At 38.1% G+C, this 20408-nt stretch overlaps 1 protein-coding gene across 1 annotated transcript; it reads right to left on the bottom strand.

The window, feature by feature from the left end:
* Positions 1-1492: 1492 nt before the first annotated feature.
* cd79b (CD79b molecule, immunoglobulin-associated beta) lies at positions 1493-12821 on the bottom strand. The gene is made up of 5 exons (XM_036573140.1): positions 12643-12821; positions 9894-10175; positions 9025-9143; positions 6489-6542; positions 1493-2534 (listed from the first exon to the last, which is right to left on the bottom strand). Exons 1-5 carry the CDS (start codon positions 12692-12694, stop codon positions 2361-2363), a joined length of 681 nt encoding a protein of 226 aa, XP_036429033.1. The 5' UTR covers positions 12695-12821; the 3' UTR covers positions 1493-2360.
* Between the last annotated feature and the right edge of the window lie 7587 nt (positions 12822-20408).

Below are 20408 nucleotides of genomic sequence, written 5' to 3'. Positions count from 1 at the left end.
CACTTTAGTAGAAACACCCACCTTGTGCTTCAACTCACTGGCCACTTTATTAGAAACACCCACCTTGTGCTTCCACTCACTGGCCACTTTATTAGAAACACCCACCTTGTGCTTTGACTCAATGGCCACTTTATTAGAAACACCTACCTTCTGCTTCCAATCACTGTCCACTTTATTAGAAACACCCACTTTGTGCTTCCACTCACTGGCCACTTTATTAGAAACACCCCCATTGTGCTTCCACTCACTGGCCACTTTATTAGAAACGCTCACCTTCTCCTTCCATTCACTGGTCACTTTATTAGAAACATCCACCTTGGGCTTCCACTCACTGTCCACTTTATTAGAAACACCCACCTTGTGCTTTGACTCACTGTCTACTTTATTAGAAACACCCACCTTGTGCTTCCACTCACTGGCCACTTTATTAGAAACATCCACCTTGTGCTTCCATTCACTGGCCACTTTATTAGAAACCCCTCCCCCAGTTAGAGACAGTGTAATGTTTAAAGTGTCCACAAGATGGCGATCTGTTCAGCTCACATTCTCCTAAACAGATTTGGCTACCAAGCGCAGCAACTCCTTTTAGTTTTAACCTGGTGTTATTTTCAGTCTGTTTAGGCAAGAAAAAGGACTTTCAGCATGTCAGTGTGAACAACGTTTACCCACTAAATTGCATGAATGTGATTTTATGATGGGAGTTAAGCTGAAAAAAAAGCTATCCTATGATCTTATAAATGTTTATATCCGCTGAGTTTAGAAAATGCTTTGTGTGGAAAACACCTGACTGTCTTGCTCCTGTTTACAGTGGAAGACATGAAGTGAAAGAGCCGACAGCTGATGACCACATGCCTTTATTGTGGCGGAACAAGCCCCAACATCAGAGCTGTTCCTTTCCATGTAGTTCTCATCACTGAAACACAGAGCACCTTAAGAAATGAACGGCTTCAATAAACCAAGATCAAGCTGGCCATAAACACAGCAGAAAAACAGGCAAAACGATAAGGAATAAAGCAATTACATCAAAACAGAGAGGTAATCACAGATATAGTACATGACTAATAAAATACAGTAACAGAACAAATGATTGAGGTACTTTTATCAAAGTACTTGGCTTTTCTTTAATGGGGGGCTGATCATAATCTTGTACCAGTCAGTAACTCAGGAGATTTATTGCTTAATTGAAGACTATCGCGCTTTTTTAACCGCTGGTTTATTATTCAGTTACTTAAGTCAGAACTATTCACTTGTTACTTTGTGTTCATATTAAGGATGATTCATCATATCGTAACACTTTGGAGAATAAATTTGTGTTTTACTGTAATCTTCCATCAATTTTTCCACTCACTGGTCACTTTATTAGAAACACCTACCTTGTGCTTTCTCTCACTGGCCACTTTATCAGAAACACCTACCTTGAACCTCCCCTTACTGGTGACTTTATTAGAAACACCTACCTTGTAACTCCACTTACTGGCCACTTTATTAGAAACACCTACCTTGTGCTTCCACTCACTGGCCAGTTTATTAGAAACACCTACCTTGTACTTTCACTCACTGGCCACTTTATTAGAAACACCTACCTTGTGTTCATATTAAGTATGATTCATCATATTGTATCATTATGGAGACTAAATTCATGTTTTCCTGTAATCTTCTATCAACTTTCGCGGTTAAACAACTTCTGATGTTTTCATGACGTCACCAGTGGGTGGAAAAAAATAACATTAACAAAAAAAATGTTTCACCTCCTCTCACCCCTCTCACCCCCACCACCTACCATCGAGAGAGCGCTCGGCTAGCTCAGAGACTTAGTTATGAGTTATGATTTCCCTTTCACACTGACTTTAACCTAAAAACGTGTTGTTCTGTAGTTATGAGAGCGAGGAACCGAGTTATGGAGCCACATACAGACACTTAGGACGGGGTTAAAACATACAGACGGGGTTAAAAAGGGGCTTTAAAAAGGAAATTCCTTACTCTCCAGTGGAATCCACTCAGACCGAGTACATTCAGGTGGATTTTGCTCAGTTTGTGGCTATGTCACTCATAGGTATTACAAATGATTATTAATAACAATGTGGCTATGTCATTCTCATTTATCATCATTATTATTATTATTATTATCATTATTATTATTATTATTATTATTATGCACTATATGACACCTTCCACATTGGAAAAGTGCTGCATTAAATGTACTTGGTTCAAATGTGTGCATCATTTCCACATGAAAAAAATAAATCAGTTAAATCAGTATTTTGTCGTAAACGTGCTGATGTGATATTTGATTCACACATCTGGATCGAGGACATTCAGCGCAGCACTGTTTTCCCTGCATGTCTTTGTGTGAAGCTCGATCACTCCTGTTCCGGAGACTCAATTTGAGGGGGCTTGTCTTCAGAGGGCTCCACGTCAGGGGGCTCGACTCCAGGGTGCCCGACCTCCCACGCTGCCTCTGGGCCCTGAGACTCCTGACAGTAAGGACGAATGTCTTCATACAGATCACCACCACAGTGTTCGATCTCCAAACCCTGAGAGAGAGAGAGAGAGAGAGAGAGAGAGAGAGAGAGAGAGAGAGAGCGCAAGAGTGAGCAAGATACAGAGAAAGAGGAAAGACAAAAAGGGAGGCAAGGGCAAAGAGAGATAGCAAGGGAGAGAGAAAGAGAGAGAGAGAGAGAGACAGTTAGGGGGAGAGAGAGATGAGAGGGGAAGAGGGAGACAGAAAGAGAGAGAGGGAGATGAAAGAGACAGAAGAGATGAAAGACAGAAGAGATGAAAGACAAAGAGAGAGAGAAAGTTATCAGAGAGATAGAGACAGACATGAGAGAGACAAAAAGAGACAGAGGAGAGAGTTGAGAGAGAGGGAAGAGGGAGACATAGAAAGAGAGAGAGAGACAGAGACACAGAGAGAGAGAATGAGAGACAGAGAATGAGAATGAAAGACAGAAAGATGAAAGACAGAGAGAGAAAGAGAATGAGAGAGAGAATGAGACAGATGAAAGACAGAGACAGAGAGACAGAGATGAAAGAGACAGAGAGAGAGAGAATGAGAGACAGATGAAAGAGAGAGAGAGAATGAGACAGATGAAAGAGAGAGAGAAAGACAGAGAGAGAGAGAGAATGAGAGACAGAGATGAAAGAGACAGAGAGAGAGAGAGAGAATGAGAGACAGATGAAAGAGAGAGAGAGAGAAAGACAGAGAGAGAGAGACAGAATGAGAGACAGAGATGAAAGAGAAGACAGAGAGAGAATGAGAGAGAGAGAGAGATGAAAGAGACAGAGAGACAGAGAGAGTGAGAGACAGAGAGAGAGAGAGAGTGAGACAGAGAGAGAGAGTGAGAGACAGAGAGAGAGAGAGAGTGAGAGACAGAGAGAGAGAGAGTGAGAGACAGAGAGAGAGAGAGAGTGAGAGACAGAGAGAGAGAGAGAGTGAGAGACAGAGAGAGCTTTATTGGGTAAGTTAAATGAGTGTGATGATCTCACAGCAGCAGTAAAACCTGAGAGCTGAACTGAAGGACAGTGAATTTCTGAATGAGCAGCTTTGCTGGAGTGAAAGTAAAAGAGCGATGGAGAGCAAACACACCATAACAACGCCATGCTTTCTGCACTTCTCTCTATTTCTAAACACTTCCTCTTCCTGTACTGCACGCTACGATGGCTGCAGCACATTGTGCTGAGAATTTAACCAACCGTAACACACACACATGCACACACACACGCACACACATGCACACGCACACACATGCACACACGCACACACAGCGTCTTCAGAAAGCCAAACACACTTGTTTTGTTACCGCTTGACTTATTACAGTGTTACACCTGCACACAGTGTCTGTCTGGTCATGAAAAGAGTGATGGAGAACAGCGTCCTTCGACTCTTTCAGCTGGCTCTATTAATTAATTAATTTATTTATTTCTGTAAATGACGACAAAATAAATGGACAGATTATGATCTGTTTGTCCCAGGACCCCTCATTATCCCCAACACCTGCTGCTTGTTGTATTATTTTGCCACTGGTTTCATTCTTGGCCTTTTCTTGGGAGAGCACCTCTTTAGTTTGACCCTGTTATTGACCTGTCTTTGATTTTTGACCCACATGCCTTTGGTTGTTGAGGTCTGGTTGACAGATTTGCCTGCACAGCCCGTCTGTCTGTCCTGTGATTCGAGCCTCTCGAAATTCATTTAGTAAAACTACTAACCAAAATCAGACTTTTTTAAAATAACGTACCTCATATCTCTAACATGGGGACTGTACAGGAGAAGGAAACAAAGTTTTTAACTTGTGATGGAGGAAAATCTAACTTTTTATACTTTTATTTAACATTTTTATACATATTATATATTATTTAGTAACACATCGCTGCTGTCGGAGCAAAACCTTGTATCTCCATTTTTTGGTCGTTTTTCAGTTTTTGACAATGTGTGTAGTCCTTTACATTGTCTGTAAATTTCATGATGAATGGACAAAAAGAAATGGCCCAAAATGACTTGGAAATAAGTCTGGTTCCATTGACTTACATTAAAAGTAAAGTATGTTTTTTGTTATCTTCTGCTGTAAAGTTACCATTTTGGAGATACAAGGTTTCCTTCTGATAGCAGTGACATATATATGTATGTATGTATGTATATTTTTCACATTACAAGGTTATGGAGTTATGGAGACACAAGGTTTTTATAGACAGCAGCAACATGCGATTGTTTGTTGGTTAACTGTAAGTTAGACTAAGGTTTGATTAATAATGACATGATATTACATGTAATTATATAACTAATTAGCCTAATTTGGGGGAACACTGGCAAAGAGACGACTCTTTGTGAGCTGAATCAATCGATCTGACTCACTGAAAAGAGCTGGAATCACGACAATGTAAAAAATAAAAGTCACTGGTGGTTTAATATGTGGGTTTACCCGCTTAAGCCCAGGTGTCCCAGGAAATTCAGGGCTGCTGATTGGCTGTTTTTTTAATTTATATTATTATCATTATTTTATTGAGATTCATTTCCCTCCACCCATCCTCACACATACACTAATGATTATCATTCTTTTTACATACGTCATTCAAATTTGGGCCAGTTGACTGGCTGGATTTATTAAAAAAAAACAGCTCAGATGCTAATTTGTGGTTGCACTGGATGCAATTCACTTGACCAAGACCAAATGTATGAGCTAAAAAAGCAAAGTAGGAAAAGAAAAAGCTTACAAGAACAAACTTTGATGAAAGAGAGTCCCAAAATTAAGGAGTGCATTATCTGAGGTGTCGGCATCGGCTAGCCCACTAGTTAGCTTCTATAGCCAAGATGCAGTGCTGGCATAAGGCTGATACTGTCTTGTTTAGTGAGTGATGTGGAGTTTTGACATTTTAAAGAATAAAACTTCATTAAGGAAGTTATCAAATACCTTTAAATCCAAGAAAAGAAGAAAAAGTTACTTTTAATTTTATTATTGGACAAAATGCTACAATAGCACATACTGTGTTGTGTTATACTGATTTAATGGATTAAACTTCTGCACTCTTAAAAAAGATGGTTTCTCAAGGGTTCTTTAGTAAAGGAATTGGGTCCAATAGATGGTGAAATGGTTCTTCAGATTGACGGAGAATGTGTTGTCTTCAAAAAAATGGTTCTTCAAGGGATATTTTATCAAGAAAATGTTTATATGTAGAACTATGACCACCCAAAGAAACCTTTACATGCTTAAACAGTTCTTTGTATGGTGAAATGGTTCTTGAGATTGATGGAGAATACATTGTATATGGTTCTTTTTAAAAACGGTTCTTTATAGAACTAAAAAGTGTTCTGCTATTTTTACGATATGAAGCTTGTAACAACAGCAGATCCCTTTTGGTACTACACAGAACCATATACAACAGGTTGTCCATCAATCTGAAGAACCATTTCACCCTGCAAAGAAATATTTAAGCATAGAATAGTTCTACATACAACTCATAGTTCTAAATACAATCATTCTCTTTACTAAAGAACCCTTGAAGAACCATCTTTTTAAAGAGTGTATAAAACCATATACACATTCTCCATCAATCTGAAGAACCGTTTCACCATGCAAAGCACCATTTACACACAGAACGGTTCAATATAGAACTCTATATAGATTGATGGACAAAGTGTTGCATATGGTTCTACATAGAACCTTTTTAAAAATGGTTCTATATAGCACCAAAAAAGGTTCTGCTGTTCTTGCAGTTTGGAGGTTTCCCTACTCAAACCTGTGTTTGAGCAGGTAAATCACCAAACTGTGCTGGACACCGGCCCTCCAGGACGGGAGTTGTGCACCCTTGCCATAGAAGAACCTTTTTCGGTGCTATGTAGAACCATAAACAATACATTCTCTATCAATCTGAAGAACCATTTCACCATGAATAAATAGATACCATAAATAGAACCACTGCCTTCTAAAGAACTCCTGAAGAACCATCTTATTAAACCCAGGAGCACCTCTGAATAAAGTGATGAACCCACTGACCTCATAAGTGTGGTCACGTTCAGGTTCTTCATACACGGCCTCCTCCTTCTTCCCCTGAAAAAGAGCAGATCTGTTCACTGACATGCAGACAAAGTGTTAAATCAAAAATTTTCTGTAATATAAAAACAATGTGGCTGCAGATGAATGTCATTTTATTCTTAATAAAGTGGCCGGTAAGTTTACATTAAGCCACTTTCCTATAAACTTCACTTGTAAGTAGCGTGTGTAATTTTTCTCTTGGCTATAAGAGAATATCTTGGCCTTTTAACCTCCCATGACCGAAGCAGCACAAAATCGTCACAAGATGTTCAATCTAACTCCTATGATTATGGCATGAATGCATCAACAATGCTAAATCATTTACTGGTACGGCCAACCTTGTCTGCAAAAAGATTGCAAAATGTCCCCTAAAATTCAAATGAACAGGAACTAATGGCTGACTAAGATGGAGGTGCATAGACTTGAGTAGGAAGTGTGCGCTACAAGATAAATAAGCAAATTTATATCTTAAGGTCCTGAACAGTCAGTTCAGTCATCAAGAGAATTCTGCTGTCAGCAATAATATGTGATGGCTTAGTAGAATGTGGATTGCTCTCATGTCCTATTCTAAGATGATTTTGTTTCTGGTCGTGTAAAACAATGAAAGACAATGAAAGCTGGTAGTAAATATTGAAAAATACGTGGAGTGGGAGAGTGAAGGCTAATGGGACAGGATTCCACAGCATTTGGAAAATATCATGTAAATGTAAAAAAAAACAAAAACGCTTTAAGCTGAAAGCATAAGAGGCCAAAGATCAAGTCAACTTTTTCTTACTTTGAGATGTCTTCTCTCACTTTGAGATACTTTGTTACTTTGAAATGCCTACTTTTACTTTGAGATACCTTTACATTAAGAGAAATGCCTTCTCTTAATTTCAGATGTCTTGCCTCACTTTGAGATACCCTCTCTCGCTTTGAGATAGGTTCTGTTACTTTCATATACTGTCACTTACTTCAAAATGCCTTTTCTTACTTTGAGATGTCTTGCCTCACTTTGACATATCTGCTCTTGTTTTGAGATGTCCTCTCTCACTTTGTGGTGCCTTCTCTTACTTTGAGATAACTCCTGTTACTTTAAGATGTCTTCTATCACTTTGAGCTACCTACTGTTACCCTGAAAATGCCTTCACTCACTTTGAGATGCCTTGTCCTGTTTTGAGATGTTCTCTCTTACTTTGAGATACCTTCACTTACTTTAGAATGCCTTTTCTTAATATAAAATGCCTTTTCTTACTTTGAAATACTTTCTCTTGCGTTGATGTCTTCTCTCACTTTCAGGTACCTTCTCTTACATTGAGATGTCCTCTCCCATTTTGAGATACGTTCTCTTGCGTTGAGATAGCTTCTTTTATGTTCAGATGTCCTCTTTCACTTTGAGATACTTTCTCTTACATTGGGATGTCTTCTCTCAATTTGAGATACCTTCTCTTGCTTTGAAATGTCCTTTCACTTTGAGATACTTTTTCTTAGGTTGAGACGTCTTCTCTCTATTCGAGATTCCTTCTTTCATTTTGAGATACTTTCTCTTACTTTGAGATATCCTCTCTCACTTTGAGATACTCTCTCTTACGTTCATATGTCTTTGCTCAATTTGAGATGCCTTCTTTCACTTTGAGGTACCTTCTCTTGTGTTGAGATGCCCTCTCTTTGAGATATCTTCTCTTACTTTGAGATATCCTCTCTCACTTTGAGATACCTTCTCTTACGTTCAGATTTCTTTGCTCAATTTGAGATGCCTTCTTTCACTTTGAGGTACCTTCTCTTACTTTGTGATTCCTTCTCTTATGCTGAGAAGTCTTCTTTCTATTTAAGATGCATTCTCTAACTTCTTTTACTGTAAGATACCTTCTCTTTCTGTGACATACTGTTTTCTGTTACTTTGAAAAGCCTTCTTTTATTTTGAGATACCTTCACTTCCTTTAAAAAGCCTTTTCTTACTTTGAGATGACTTGCTTCGCTTTGAGATGCGTTCTCTTATGTTGAGATGACGTCTTCTCTCACTTTGAGATGCCTTCTGTTAGTTTGCCTTTTCTTACTTTGAGATGTCGCCTCACTTTGAGATCCTTTCTCTTGTTTTGAGATGTCCTCTCTCACTTTGAGATACTTTGTCTTACACCGAGATGTCTTCTCTCAATTTGAAATACCATCTTTCACTTTGAGATACCTTCTCTTATGTTGAGATGTCTTCTTTTAAATTGAGATGCATTCTCATACTTTAAGATACCTTCCTCACTTTGAGATCTTTGAAATGTCTTCTCCCAAGAGATGCCTCCTCTAACATTGGGATGCTTTGAGACAATTTCCTGTTCTGTAAGATACCTTCTCTTTCTTTTTTGTGATGTCTTCTGTTTCTGAGTTACTTTTTAAAAAATACTTTAAGAAATATTCTCATCTATTACGTTTAAATCAGACTGTGTGAAAGACAAAACTGGCAGAGATGTTTGAGTGCAAAGAACGGCTGTATGTTTGTGTCTGTGTTGATGCGTGTAGCCCTCACCAGTCTGTAATGCCAAACCAAGGGAAGAACTATACACAGCACGAGGAGAAAAGTCTGGAGGAAAATGACAAAATCTTTCATCTTGCTCCTCTGTTCAGCTTTTTTGGAATTGCTGTATCCTGATGGAGACAAGAGAAAAGCTCTTCTAAGAATGTGTCTGAAATGCTCGGGAACAAATCAGCAAGAAATATACACTGCCTCCTCTGTTTTTTTGTCCATTTGCAAAATGAGTTTATTTATTCAGAGGGAAACATTATTACACATGTAAATATTTGTGACAATAATAAAAATAGTGCAAAAAATATTAACTAAATAAAAAAACAAAAAACTTAGTTTGTTTTGTGTGCTTTTTTTTTTTTGCCACAATCACTTCCATGTAATATTGTTTTCCTCAAAATCAACCCAGCTTGTGTTTATCAAAACATGCTCATTTATTAATAAAATTTTTTTCCATAAAATGCTACACAATCCTAAAGACAGTTTATGCTTGGTTTTTTGGTGCGACACAACTGGTTATGTGGATTGGCTTTATAGCCATCGTGAATACTTATGAGAACACTTCACATATCACACGAAAGACTAGTATAAGATTAGATGTCAGCCTATTATAACATCATCTTATTTCATTCATTTAGCTTTTTGTAGTTAGATTTTTTGTCTTTCTTAAAAAGTTTGTTTTCAAATGTTGAAAAAAAAATTGTATTAATAGTTTTTCATAGCCTTTTTTTAAATGCTGTTCTTTTCAACTTGTTAATTAACCTCAGAAAAATGAAACATGACGCATAACGTATCAGAGTATTTTTGCTATATTATTTAACTTAGCTGAGGCTATAACCATGAGTTCCTTACTCAAGGACACATAGACTTACTCAACACTTGCAGTTCTGTTCCATGTCCAACAATGTTCATCACCTCGCAGAAGTAAATGCCACTGTCCTCCAGCTGTACATTGCTGATTTTTAATGACATGTTTCTGGCTTCAGAGCTCATGTATGGTTTCTTTTCATTTTTATGTGCCTTGGCCTTGTACCATTTTGCCACCACTGGGTTTTGGCTGGTGTCAGAAATGGAGCAGAGAATGCTCACTGTCTTTCCTGGTTTAACGCCATAAAACCTGGGCTTCTGCAGTACCTGAAAATTTGCTTTACTGCCTGCATAGAGAAAAGACAAAGAGGAAAATGAACGTTCAATTACAACTGTCTGCATTTTAAATCTACACTTTTACACAGGATTCTGATTTCGTCAGGGGTTCTTTATTAGGACAATGGTTCTAAATTGAATCCTGAACATAAAAAGAACCATCTGCATGCTTAAATGGTTCTTTGCATGGTGAAATGTTCTAAAGATTGATGGAGAACATGTTGTATTTGTTTCTATGTAGAACCTTTCTGAAAATGGGTCCTTACAGCACCAAAAAGGGTTTTGCTGTGTCGATGTCAAGTTTGTAACAACAGAAGAACCCTATTTGGTGCTATAAAGAATGCACATATGCATAGGGCTGTTTGAGCATCCAAAGGGTTCTTAGAGTGTTCATAGTTCTGTATAGAACCATTCTCTTTACCAAACAACCCTAGAGGAACCGACTTTTTTAAGAGTGCAAGCATCAAACCTGATATGAATGCACTGTGGAAGTACACTACCAGTCAAAGTTTTGACACCAAGCTACAGACAGGGGTTTTCTTATTTCCCACATTAACAGTAATAACACTGTAAAATAACATATATGGACGTTTGCAGTCAAACAGAAAGTCAAAGCTGTCTTTTAAGTTAGATTCTTTAAGAAAGTAGCCCTCCTTTGCACTGATGCAGCTCAGCATTCTCTCAAGAAGGTTCAGGAGGAGCCCCTGGGGATTCTTTTCCAACTAGCTTGAAGAAGTTCTACATGTCGGCTGCTCAGAACTGCCTGTCTAGGGGCACTTCGGTTCAATATTTTGTTTTGAAAGTGGATTCAAACACAACCATCAACTTTATTTGTATTTTGTCTTGAGCCCAATTTGGACGGTATTAAATTTACATGGTCCTGGCTTAATTTCCTCTTTCGCAGGTGCTACTTGCTACGTTTACCTCTGTCTGGATCAGTTGCAGCAGTGTTTTTCTTCCTCCGCCATTGAAAAAATGACAAGCCAACTGTTTTTCACTGCACTCAGCGAAGGTCTTGGTGATTTTTAAGGCAGACGTCAACTTACGTTGGACAATTAAGGTTACAGACTGATGCTACTTGTCGTACTTAGTGCACTTAATAATAATAATAAGCTTTATTTATATAGCACCTTTCATACCTTAAAATTGCAGCTCAAACTGCTTCACAATACAAGGTAAAAACAACAGAGGAAGACAAGAAAAAATAATAAAAAATAAACAAATAATAAAAATGCAACAAATTAAAGTGATAGCAGAAAAGGGGATATATTAATGATAAAACAAATTAAAATGCACAAGATAAAAGTATAAAAAATACAATAAAAATACAGCTAACAAGAAAGTAACAGTAATATTCCTGTAAAAAACAAGGAAAACAATAAAAACCAGTTAAGCGCTGAAGTAAAGAAATATATTTTTAAGTGTTTTTTTAGAAACATTGACAGAAGGAGCCTGACGGACGCTTATTGGTAATGTGTTCCAGATCTTTGGTGCATAAAAACCGAACCTCTCTGCTCCTTTTTAGTTTCATACATGGAATATGGAGAAGCAGCACTAGATGATCTCAAAGCTCGATTTCGAAGATCATCTATCAGCCACTCAGGAATGTGCGAAGGTGCTAAACCGTTAAGTAATTTAAAAACTAAAATTTTATAGACGATTCTAAAGGAAATTTCCAAATAAAACCTCTCCCTTACTGTGAATGATGGATACTTTGGAAAAGTCTTTCAACCATTTACATGATCTGGGTGACTCAACCTTGTCTGTATCCTCTCCACAATGGGAGGGCATGAGCAGAAGGCTGAGAGGAAATAAAGTCAGTTAGAAAAGTGAGATTAAAGCATCAAGTGCTACGGCAGCTACAGGTATAAAGCACTCACTTATATCAACTTTTTAGTTATTTGATACAATCATAGAAGATGCAAAAGTCTGAATTTGTAGAAAATACAGTCCACTAGAAACTCACTGCAGTAATGTTAATACCGCCCGCAAGAGTTTCGTCCCTGAGGAAACGTGTGAGTATTTACAGACGTCCCCTGATACGAACAAGGCCTTAGAGTACCATTTTAAGCATTTGAACACGAGTCATTAGATCAAAATGCCTTAAGATTGTGCGTCCAAACCTTTGACTGCTACTGTACATATAACAGGCATGTGAAATGGTTTAAAGATCTGCAAATGCACATACATGTTTTGAAGCCCTGACTTCCTCTTTTGTGCACAGATGGAGAGGAAGCATAACGCTGAAAACAAGGCTGCAGTGCATCCACTGTATGCAAAACATTTCTGCCCTTCAGCAGTTTAATATATTAAAGATGAACAAAAAAAATATATATATACATGACATAAATAAAACAGTGCAACCAAAAAGGGCAGTTAGATCTTCAGAAATGCACCAAATGCACCAAGGAATAAGACTCCAACTAGAAGTCAGGCTGTGCAGGTTTTCTTTATCAAAAAATTAAGACTGAAACTTACCCGAGAGGTTCACCAGCACCAGCAGGGAACAGCCGAACATCAAGTAATGCATGATGTCATTAAGTAACAAACTTCGATCTGGGAGAAACTTGCCTCAGGGGCCAAATTGAAGGTTTCAGACGTTCCCTTCAGAGCGAAGGAGAGAACAGCATGGACCTCCCTCTACGATATGAGCGGGGTGGAGATCACCAAGCAGTGATAGTGCCTGAGTTTGATGCAAATAAGCTTATTCAGGCATGAGGTGTGAGTCAGAATCTGAAAAAAAGTCAGAGAAAAAAAGTTACAGTGGTGTGCAGTCTGATATATTACACAATCTACGCCTACTTCATCCCAGGAACATTTTAACACTACAGTTATTATTAGGCTGTCAGTGAATGAATGGTGTGGTGAAGAATGACACTGTTATCCATGAATAATAGCACTAGGAGGGGGCAATATGGCAAAAATACTGCATCACCATATTTTCATGATACACAATATGCATTACGATATTTCTTTTCTGTGGTTTGGTAAGTTGGAACAGACAAAATAGAACCTGTAGTGCCACATATAAAACATTCTGTAAGAATAATAAACATACAACTACAGAGATTTTTATTCAGTGTTTGACAAACTGAGCTGCTCTAAATCCAATTAAACAGGACTAATTATGCTCACTTTGTAATGGAACTTGTGATTAGACAGTGTTTTTTACATACTGACGACATCCATGATATGCTAAGAAAAGCATATTGTGACATTATTTATTACCACATCGATAAAATATCATGATGTTGCCGACTGCTACATGGCAACTATCTTGGACACTGAATGTTGTCCATGTTTATAGATCATACAGAGTGAAAAACCACATAAACAAGTCTTTTTCGAGATTTCTTTTGTTGGATTTTTACCCAATCTTCTCCGTATTTGTTTTAATGATTGCCAATTTCACGCGTTAACAAGGTATTCCTCTTTCACACAATGCCTCCACGTTAGGAGAGTTGCTGCTAACGCAACATCGCCGAAGCTCAACACGCTTGGAGAAGAATGCTAACTGCTAACTATGTTGTGTCAGCCAACTAGTTGCGTCAGCTACAAATGGCTATGGCATCACCGGGGATCAAACTCATGATCTCCCAATGGCGTTAGCACCTGTATGGAAGGCCTATTTGAGATTGCTTAATCGGTTTGAGGCAAGTGTGTGTTAAAGTACACATGCAGATAGCATCATGCTAATTGGTTTGCCTTGGCTTCCATAACTTGTTAGCTACATTAGCCTTTTAGCTGTATTGGGAAATTAAAGAAGCAGACATCTGACACTAAACATCTTGCCTGATTGATTACATTTAGAGTGGAACTCTGTAAAGAGCATTTTTCACTGAACTACTCCATTAACATTTTTAGACATCAGGACCTGCTTGGACAGTCCAGTGTGCACTTTTGTAGACTTTCTGTATCATATATTTGTTGACAGCGTGACATTTTCTGAACCTATGTTCTAAAAAGTTCTAATAATAAGTGAAAATGGCAACTTTCAGGTCCCGAAGCAATTAGACACTCCTTACATCGTGATAGCAATGAATAAATCACATGCTCTGACAATAAAAAGAAAAAGAATTGTTATCTGTGGAGGCCACGGGACCGTCAAAACCCTGTCCAATCATTTCATATGGACCAAAAGGAATGACTGGACAGGGTTTTTACAGTCCTGTGGTCTTCACAGACAGTGACTTTTTTCTTTTTTCTTTTCTTTCAGTCATTTGGACCAAATGAAATGATTGGATGTGGCTTTTACAGTGCTGTGGCCTCCACAGACAATGACTTTTTCATTTTTTCTTTTCTTTTCTTTTGGTCATTCAGACCAAATGACATGATTGGATGGGCTTCCTGTCCACCTAACTACCTCACGACCTGCCCACATGTGCAGAGTCATACAGCTCCACAGACAAACACACATACACACACAGCTGAAAGGTAGCGAGCTAGGTTCACAAGAATGACCGAGAAAGTTACACAGGTACCTACAACAGCTTGCACTACTAAAGAAAGAAAAGAAAGACAGAAGTAGAAAAGGCTTTGAACAAAAAGATGTTGAATAAAGCAAGAGGTCAAACCAGAGTGAACATTGCGTGGCTTTCCAACACTTGAGAAACCTGAGGGATCTGAAAGGCCTGGATGCCAGGGTTGCTATTTTTCTGTTGGACAGGTAATAATCTGGCTTTGTTAATGGGGGAATTTTCCTTAATTTTGTAACTAACGTAGCTAGCCACTTACATGGCTACATTATGTATTAGTCCAACACTAGCACCAAGCTGAAATCAGCTCCTTATTAGCCAGGTTCTTGTTTGAATTTTCCCGTTGCACCTTAAAAGGTGCAGCACTTACATTTTGGGTTAGAATATAATTGCTGCACCATTTAAGGTGGAATGGGAAAGTTTGAACAAGAAGCTGCAGAATAGGAAGCTGACTTCAGCCTCGTAATGTTAGCTAAGATGTAGGTGTAAGCTAGCCAGCTATCTTTATCTTGTATGCAATCTTAGTGTGTATATGTTCAACGAAATCTGCATTGTGGTTGTGAGCAAGTGTCGTTTGATGGTATTTATCTTATGGTGGTCTATATATGGCTTTAAACAGCTCCAATCCTCTCTGTCGTGACTATTTAGGCCAAGCACGTTCAAGTGTTTTGGGAGGAGTAGCTTTGTAAGAAGGGCTGAAAGTAGGGGGTGGGTTTTTTTCAAAAACTAGCTTACACTTCCCGGTTTCTACAAAATCACCTACTCCAACTTTAATATTGATATAAACGAAAAAACAACAAGGGTTTGATTATTATTGATATGGTTGATATAGATACTGTGGACTAAAATGTGCTTAGTTCAGATTCTAAGAACTGCTCAAATGTAAAAGTATAAGGTTTAAAGCATTGAATCATCCACATCCGGCAGATAACATATGACATTATGGGGCATTACACTGGGGCATTATTTTGACTTTCTAAATGTCTGTGGTGGGAAGATCTGAGTACTGCGTTTCACTGACCTATGTACTGTGTCAGTCACCAGGTGTATTTAGATAAACAGCGGAAAAGAAAGTCTGTGTTTCCACTGCTTGCTCACTGGGATACTAGAATAGATGCACTGTGGGTAGACGGTGGGGCCCCCCCATATCTCTGCTGGGAAGGACAGTGGTCAGGTAGGTGGGTGAGATGCTCTGTGTTTAGCTCGTTTTAGCTCATTAACAAGACACAACTGTTCAAGAGTTTGAAATGCCTTGTCATGCTTTTGGTTTCTGTTATTCAATACAATGATAATAACTTACAATAAGAGTCTCAAACCAGCCTGTGAGATGGCTTCATATGAGCCCTTATGTGTTTCAATTTTATCTTTATATAATAAAAACATAAATTGTTTTTTAAAATTATCTTTTATCTGACTAATCATAGGCCTTAAAACATTGCGGTAACCAGGCAACAACCTGCTGTAAATGGTTTGGCTACACCTATCTGCACTACAACAAAGAAGTCTGGATATGCCAGCTTGCCACTTAAGGCAACATGGAGCCTCCTCTTCTGCTATTGTTTAGCTGCTGCCACCTGGAAAAGACCCCCTGACTAGTGTCCCCCAGGTAATCTAAGTTTTATATATATTATATATATTAAAATATTGTAAACTAGACATTAGAAGAATTTTTATAGTTCCCCGTTTTTATGAACAATAAGTTATTAAGTGATACATAGTATATTGTGATCTATTTGCTATATATAAATATGTGATTGATGTTTTTTGGTAATTTCCTTGAAATGTGATAATGGCTTTTGAAGTAGGAGGCATTCTGAATACTGCATGTTAGTTTCATGCAGAATATTAATTTTATTAGAAATTTATTCTGGATATTTTGGTTGTGTTATTGGGAAAACGAGTTAAAGTTCTGAATAACCACGAGATGCTAACAAGATGCTAACGAAAAGTTCTCTGGCTTTAGGAGAATATTTCCCCCCTACATGCCTAAAAATGAATTATTATTACTATTAGTTACATGGTGGACCAGTTAAGCATGATTTACTCTCATTACTGCTATTCAGCCCGTGTTAGCTTGCATTCATCATTAGCATCACTGGCATGTGTGCATACCGAGAGCCACTCAGAATCTATTATGTCACTGCAGATAAATAAAGTTCTGCAGAAAGGGGAATTTCACTCATTTTTCAAAACAGTCACTGTGAAATAGTTAATTGTGGAGAATTTCATACTTTCTTTACAGGTAGTGAATGGAACCAGGCATAATAGTACTAATAAATTATAATAAAATAATAAAAAGCCATTTTATTTGCTATCCAAAATGACCAGCAACCATACACGTATTCTGCTGTTATATGTAATGTTGGTAATAGTATACTAGTGATAAATCTGAAAAATGCAAGTACATGTACCCCAGCCTGCACAGATGAAATGGTACTGAAAATGCACTTAAAAAAATTTCTCAAAACTATCAGAAAACGATGTCTCAGGCATCGGTCAGTGTATTCATAACCATTTCATATGAAACGTCCTGTGATGGAGCTTCTAGAGCAGAGGTTTTCAAAAAAGGTTTGAGGACCACTGTTTTAGAGGCATTAAAATGTTTTGGATGTTCGGATATCATCACCACAGCTGAATACTGAAAACTGGATCTCATCAACACCACTGAAAACTGAATACTGAATCTCATCACCACGGCTGAATACTGAAAACTGGATCTCATCAACACCACTGAATACTGAATACTGAATATGGGATCTCATCATCACTGCAGCTGAATACTGGATCTCATCACCAAGGCTGAATACTGAATACTGGATCTCATCATCACCGCTGAATACTGAAAACTGGATCTCCTCAACACCGCTGAAAACTGAATACTGAATCTCATCACCACTGCTGAATACTGAATACTGAATATGGGATCTTATCATCACCACTGCTGAATACTGAATACTGAATATGGGATCTCATCATCACTGCAGCTGAATACTGGATCTCATCACCAAGGCTGAATACTGAATACTGGATCTCATCATCACCGCTGAATACTGAAAACTGGATCTCCTCAACACCGCTGAAAACTGAATACTGAATCTCATCACCACTGCTGAATACTGAATACTGAATATGGGATCTTATCATCACCACTGCTGAATACTGAATACTGAATATGGGATCTTATCATCACCACTGCTGAATACTGAATACTGAATATGGGATCTTATCATCACCGCAGCTGAATACTGGATCTCATCATCACTGCTGAATACTGAATACTGGATCTCATCACCACTGAATACTGAAACTCATCACCACAGCTGAATACTGAATGAAGAAATTAGCATAGACCACAATGAATGAGTTTGTTTACATTTTAACCATTTAATTATGTAGAAATGTTTAAAAATCAGTAAAATTCTCCTTCACAATTAGTACACATAATACCGAGATTTTATGGTTATTTAGATCTTAACTGAAAGGAACCTACAAGAAAATAAACTCTCTGATGTGCTCCTGACCACTGCTGCCCTTTTCATAGAGTGAATGACCAAAAAAATCCAAAATGATCTCATATCAGGGGTGCCTAAACTTTTTTAGGGCTTCAGAGTGCACTGTTTGTGGTGGTCCGAGGGCCAAAAAGGAAAAAACAAATTTACAAATAAAGAAGGCAGGTGTAGGTTTTATTATATTACACTATAGTTTATTTGTAAAATACACTCTTAAAACAGATGGTTCTTCAAGGGTTCTTTAGTAAAGGGAATGGTTCTATTTAGAACCATGAGTTCTATATAGAACCATTCCATGCTTAAATGGTTCCTTGCATGGTGAAATGTTTTTTTCAGATTGATGGAGAACTGTATATGGTTCTACACCATAGCACCAAAAGGGTTCTTTCACTGTTACAAGCTTGACATCATAACAATAGCAGATGCTATAAAGAACCACTTTTAAAAAGAACCACACACAACACATTCTCCATCAATTTGAAGAACCATTTCACCATGCAAAGAACTATTTAAGCGTGTGAAGAGTTTTTTGAGTGTTCATTTTCTTGACTCAAGATCCCTTGAAGAACCATCCTTTTTTAGAGTGTATAGAACCATTTACAACACCTTCTCCATCGATCTGAGGAACAATTTTACTATGCAAAGAACTGTTTACGCATGGGATGGTTCTATATAGAGCTTTCCCTTTTCTAAAGAACCCTTGAAGAACCATCTTTGTAAAAAGTGATGTAAAAACAGTACAAATTGAAAAAAGGAAAACAACAATTTATAGTGAAGTTACAGTCATATAGTATAAAATGTGTGTTCTGTCATTGGGTGAGGGGGTGAGGTAAGACTAAGTTTCTAGCCAGCCAAATCAATGTCCTAACAGGCCAGCTTTGGCAAGTGGGCCATACTTTGGGCAGCCCTGTCCAATAGAACAATAACCCTCTTTATACTTATGCAGTCTTGATATATATATTAGATGTCATTTTTTCTCAATAATGATACTGAATTTGGTATAACTGGCACTGTGGAGATGAAGACAGCCAGTCAGGTGAAAAGATTCAACCCCACCTCTGTGGTGCACTCTCCAGCTGTAAACATTGAGAGCTTCGCCATATTTCCATAGTGCTAGAATCATCTGGCAGACAGGATGTAGTCCACTGCCCACTTCTGAACTTTGACCTTTTACACTGGCCGTAGGTGGGGGCGGGGGGAGGTCTCGGTGCTCTGAAGACATCTCCAGATGACTATAAGCACCACACACGTCACGGTCCCACTATCTGATCCTCTCAGATGCCACGGGAACCAGTCCATGACTTTCACCTCGCTGCATGCTCTGCTGTCTGTAATCTACATTCAGACTCATAAACCAGAAAAGACAGCGACATATGACATCACCAGACCAAACAGCAGTGAATTCACTGCTGTAAACGCATTTTATAAAGAACTCTGGTTTAACAATTAGCATACCAAACAGCTTACCACCTTAAAATGATCAGCATAGTGCCGTAGATATCACCTTACACTGAGTACTGAGTGCTGAATACACACCTACCCCAACAAAATGATATACATTAGACTGCAAGCATTACATTGTTTTTTAAATTTAAGAAATAATACACACAGCAGAAATTCTGCAAGCTAAAATATGTATAGGTGTAAAATTCCTGTGTTATTGACACTTGTTAATCCACCTCACTGCTGGGAGTAAAAATAGAAAGTGTAGTAAGAGGAGGAGGAACAGCCAGACGGGGGGGTTAACCTTATGGAAACAGTGCTTGATTAGGGGTTTCTGAGAATGTACATCCTCTTCGAAAGAAGTGCCATTTGATAGGATGTTGAAACATGCTTCATAACTTACTGTAAACACATACTGTGAAAACAGAACAGAAGAATGACCGAGTCAATGTAAGTTAAGCCAACTTGTAAAGGCATACAGAGAAGTCACTCACTGTACCGTGTTATCAAATTTATTCTATCAACATTGTGTTAGATGAACATCTTGATGATATAAAGAAGGAAGAGTTCTGAAAAAAAAAATGCTTCTAAAATGAGCAGAATGTATATACAGGCAAAGCAGTTAGAAAGCCTAAAGCACTGAAGCCTCTCTTATTTTTCAGAGCATAACATGTAACAAGTAATCAAAAGCTACATGCAGTAAAAATACAATCTACACAAATGCGTTGATGTTTCTTGCCTTGAGACAGATTTGAATCCCACAAGATTTTTTTGCAAGGAAAGACAAATTCTAAAAACACAAATAGTCTACAGCAGA

Source organism: Colossoma macropomum, unplaced genomic scaffold, assembly GCF_904425465.1.
Source record: "Colossoma macropomum unplaced genomic scaffold, Colossoma_macropomum, whole genome shotgun sequence".
NCBI lineage: Eukaryota > Metazoa > Chordata > Actinopteri > Characiformes > Serrasalmidae > Colossoma > Colossoma macropomum.
The sequence above is the reverse complement of the archived record's forward strand: the minus strand, read 5'-3'. Positions and strand labels throughout refer to the sequence as shown.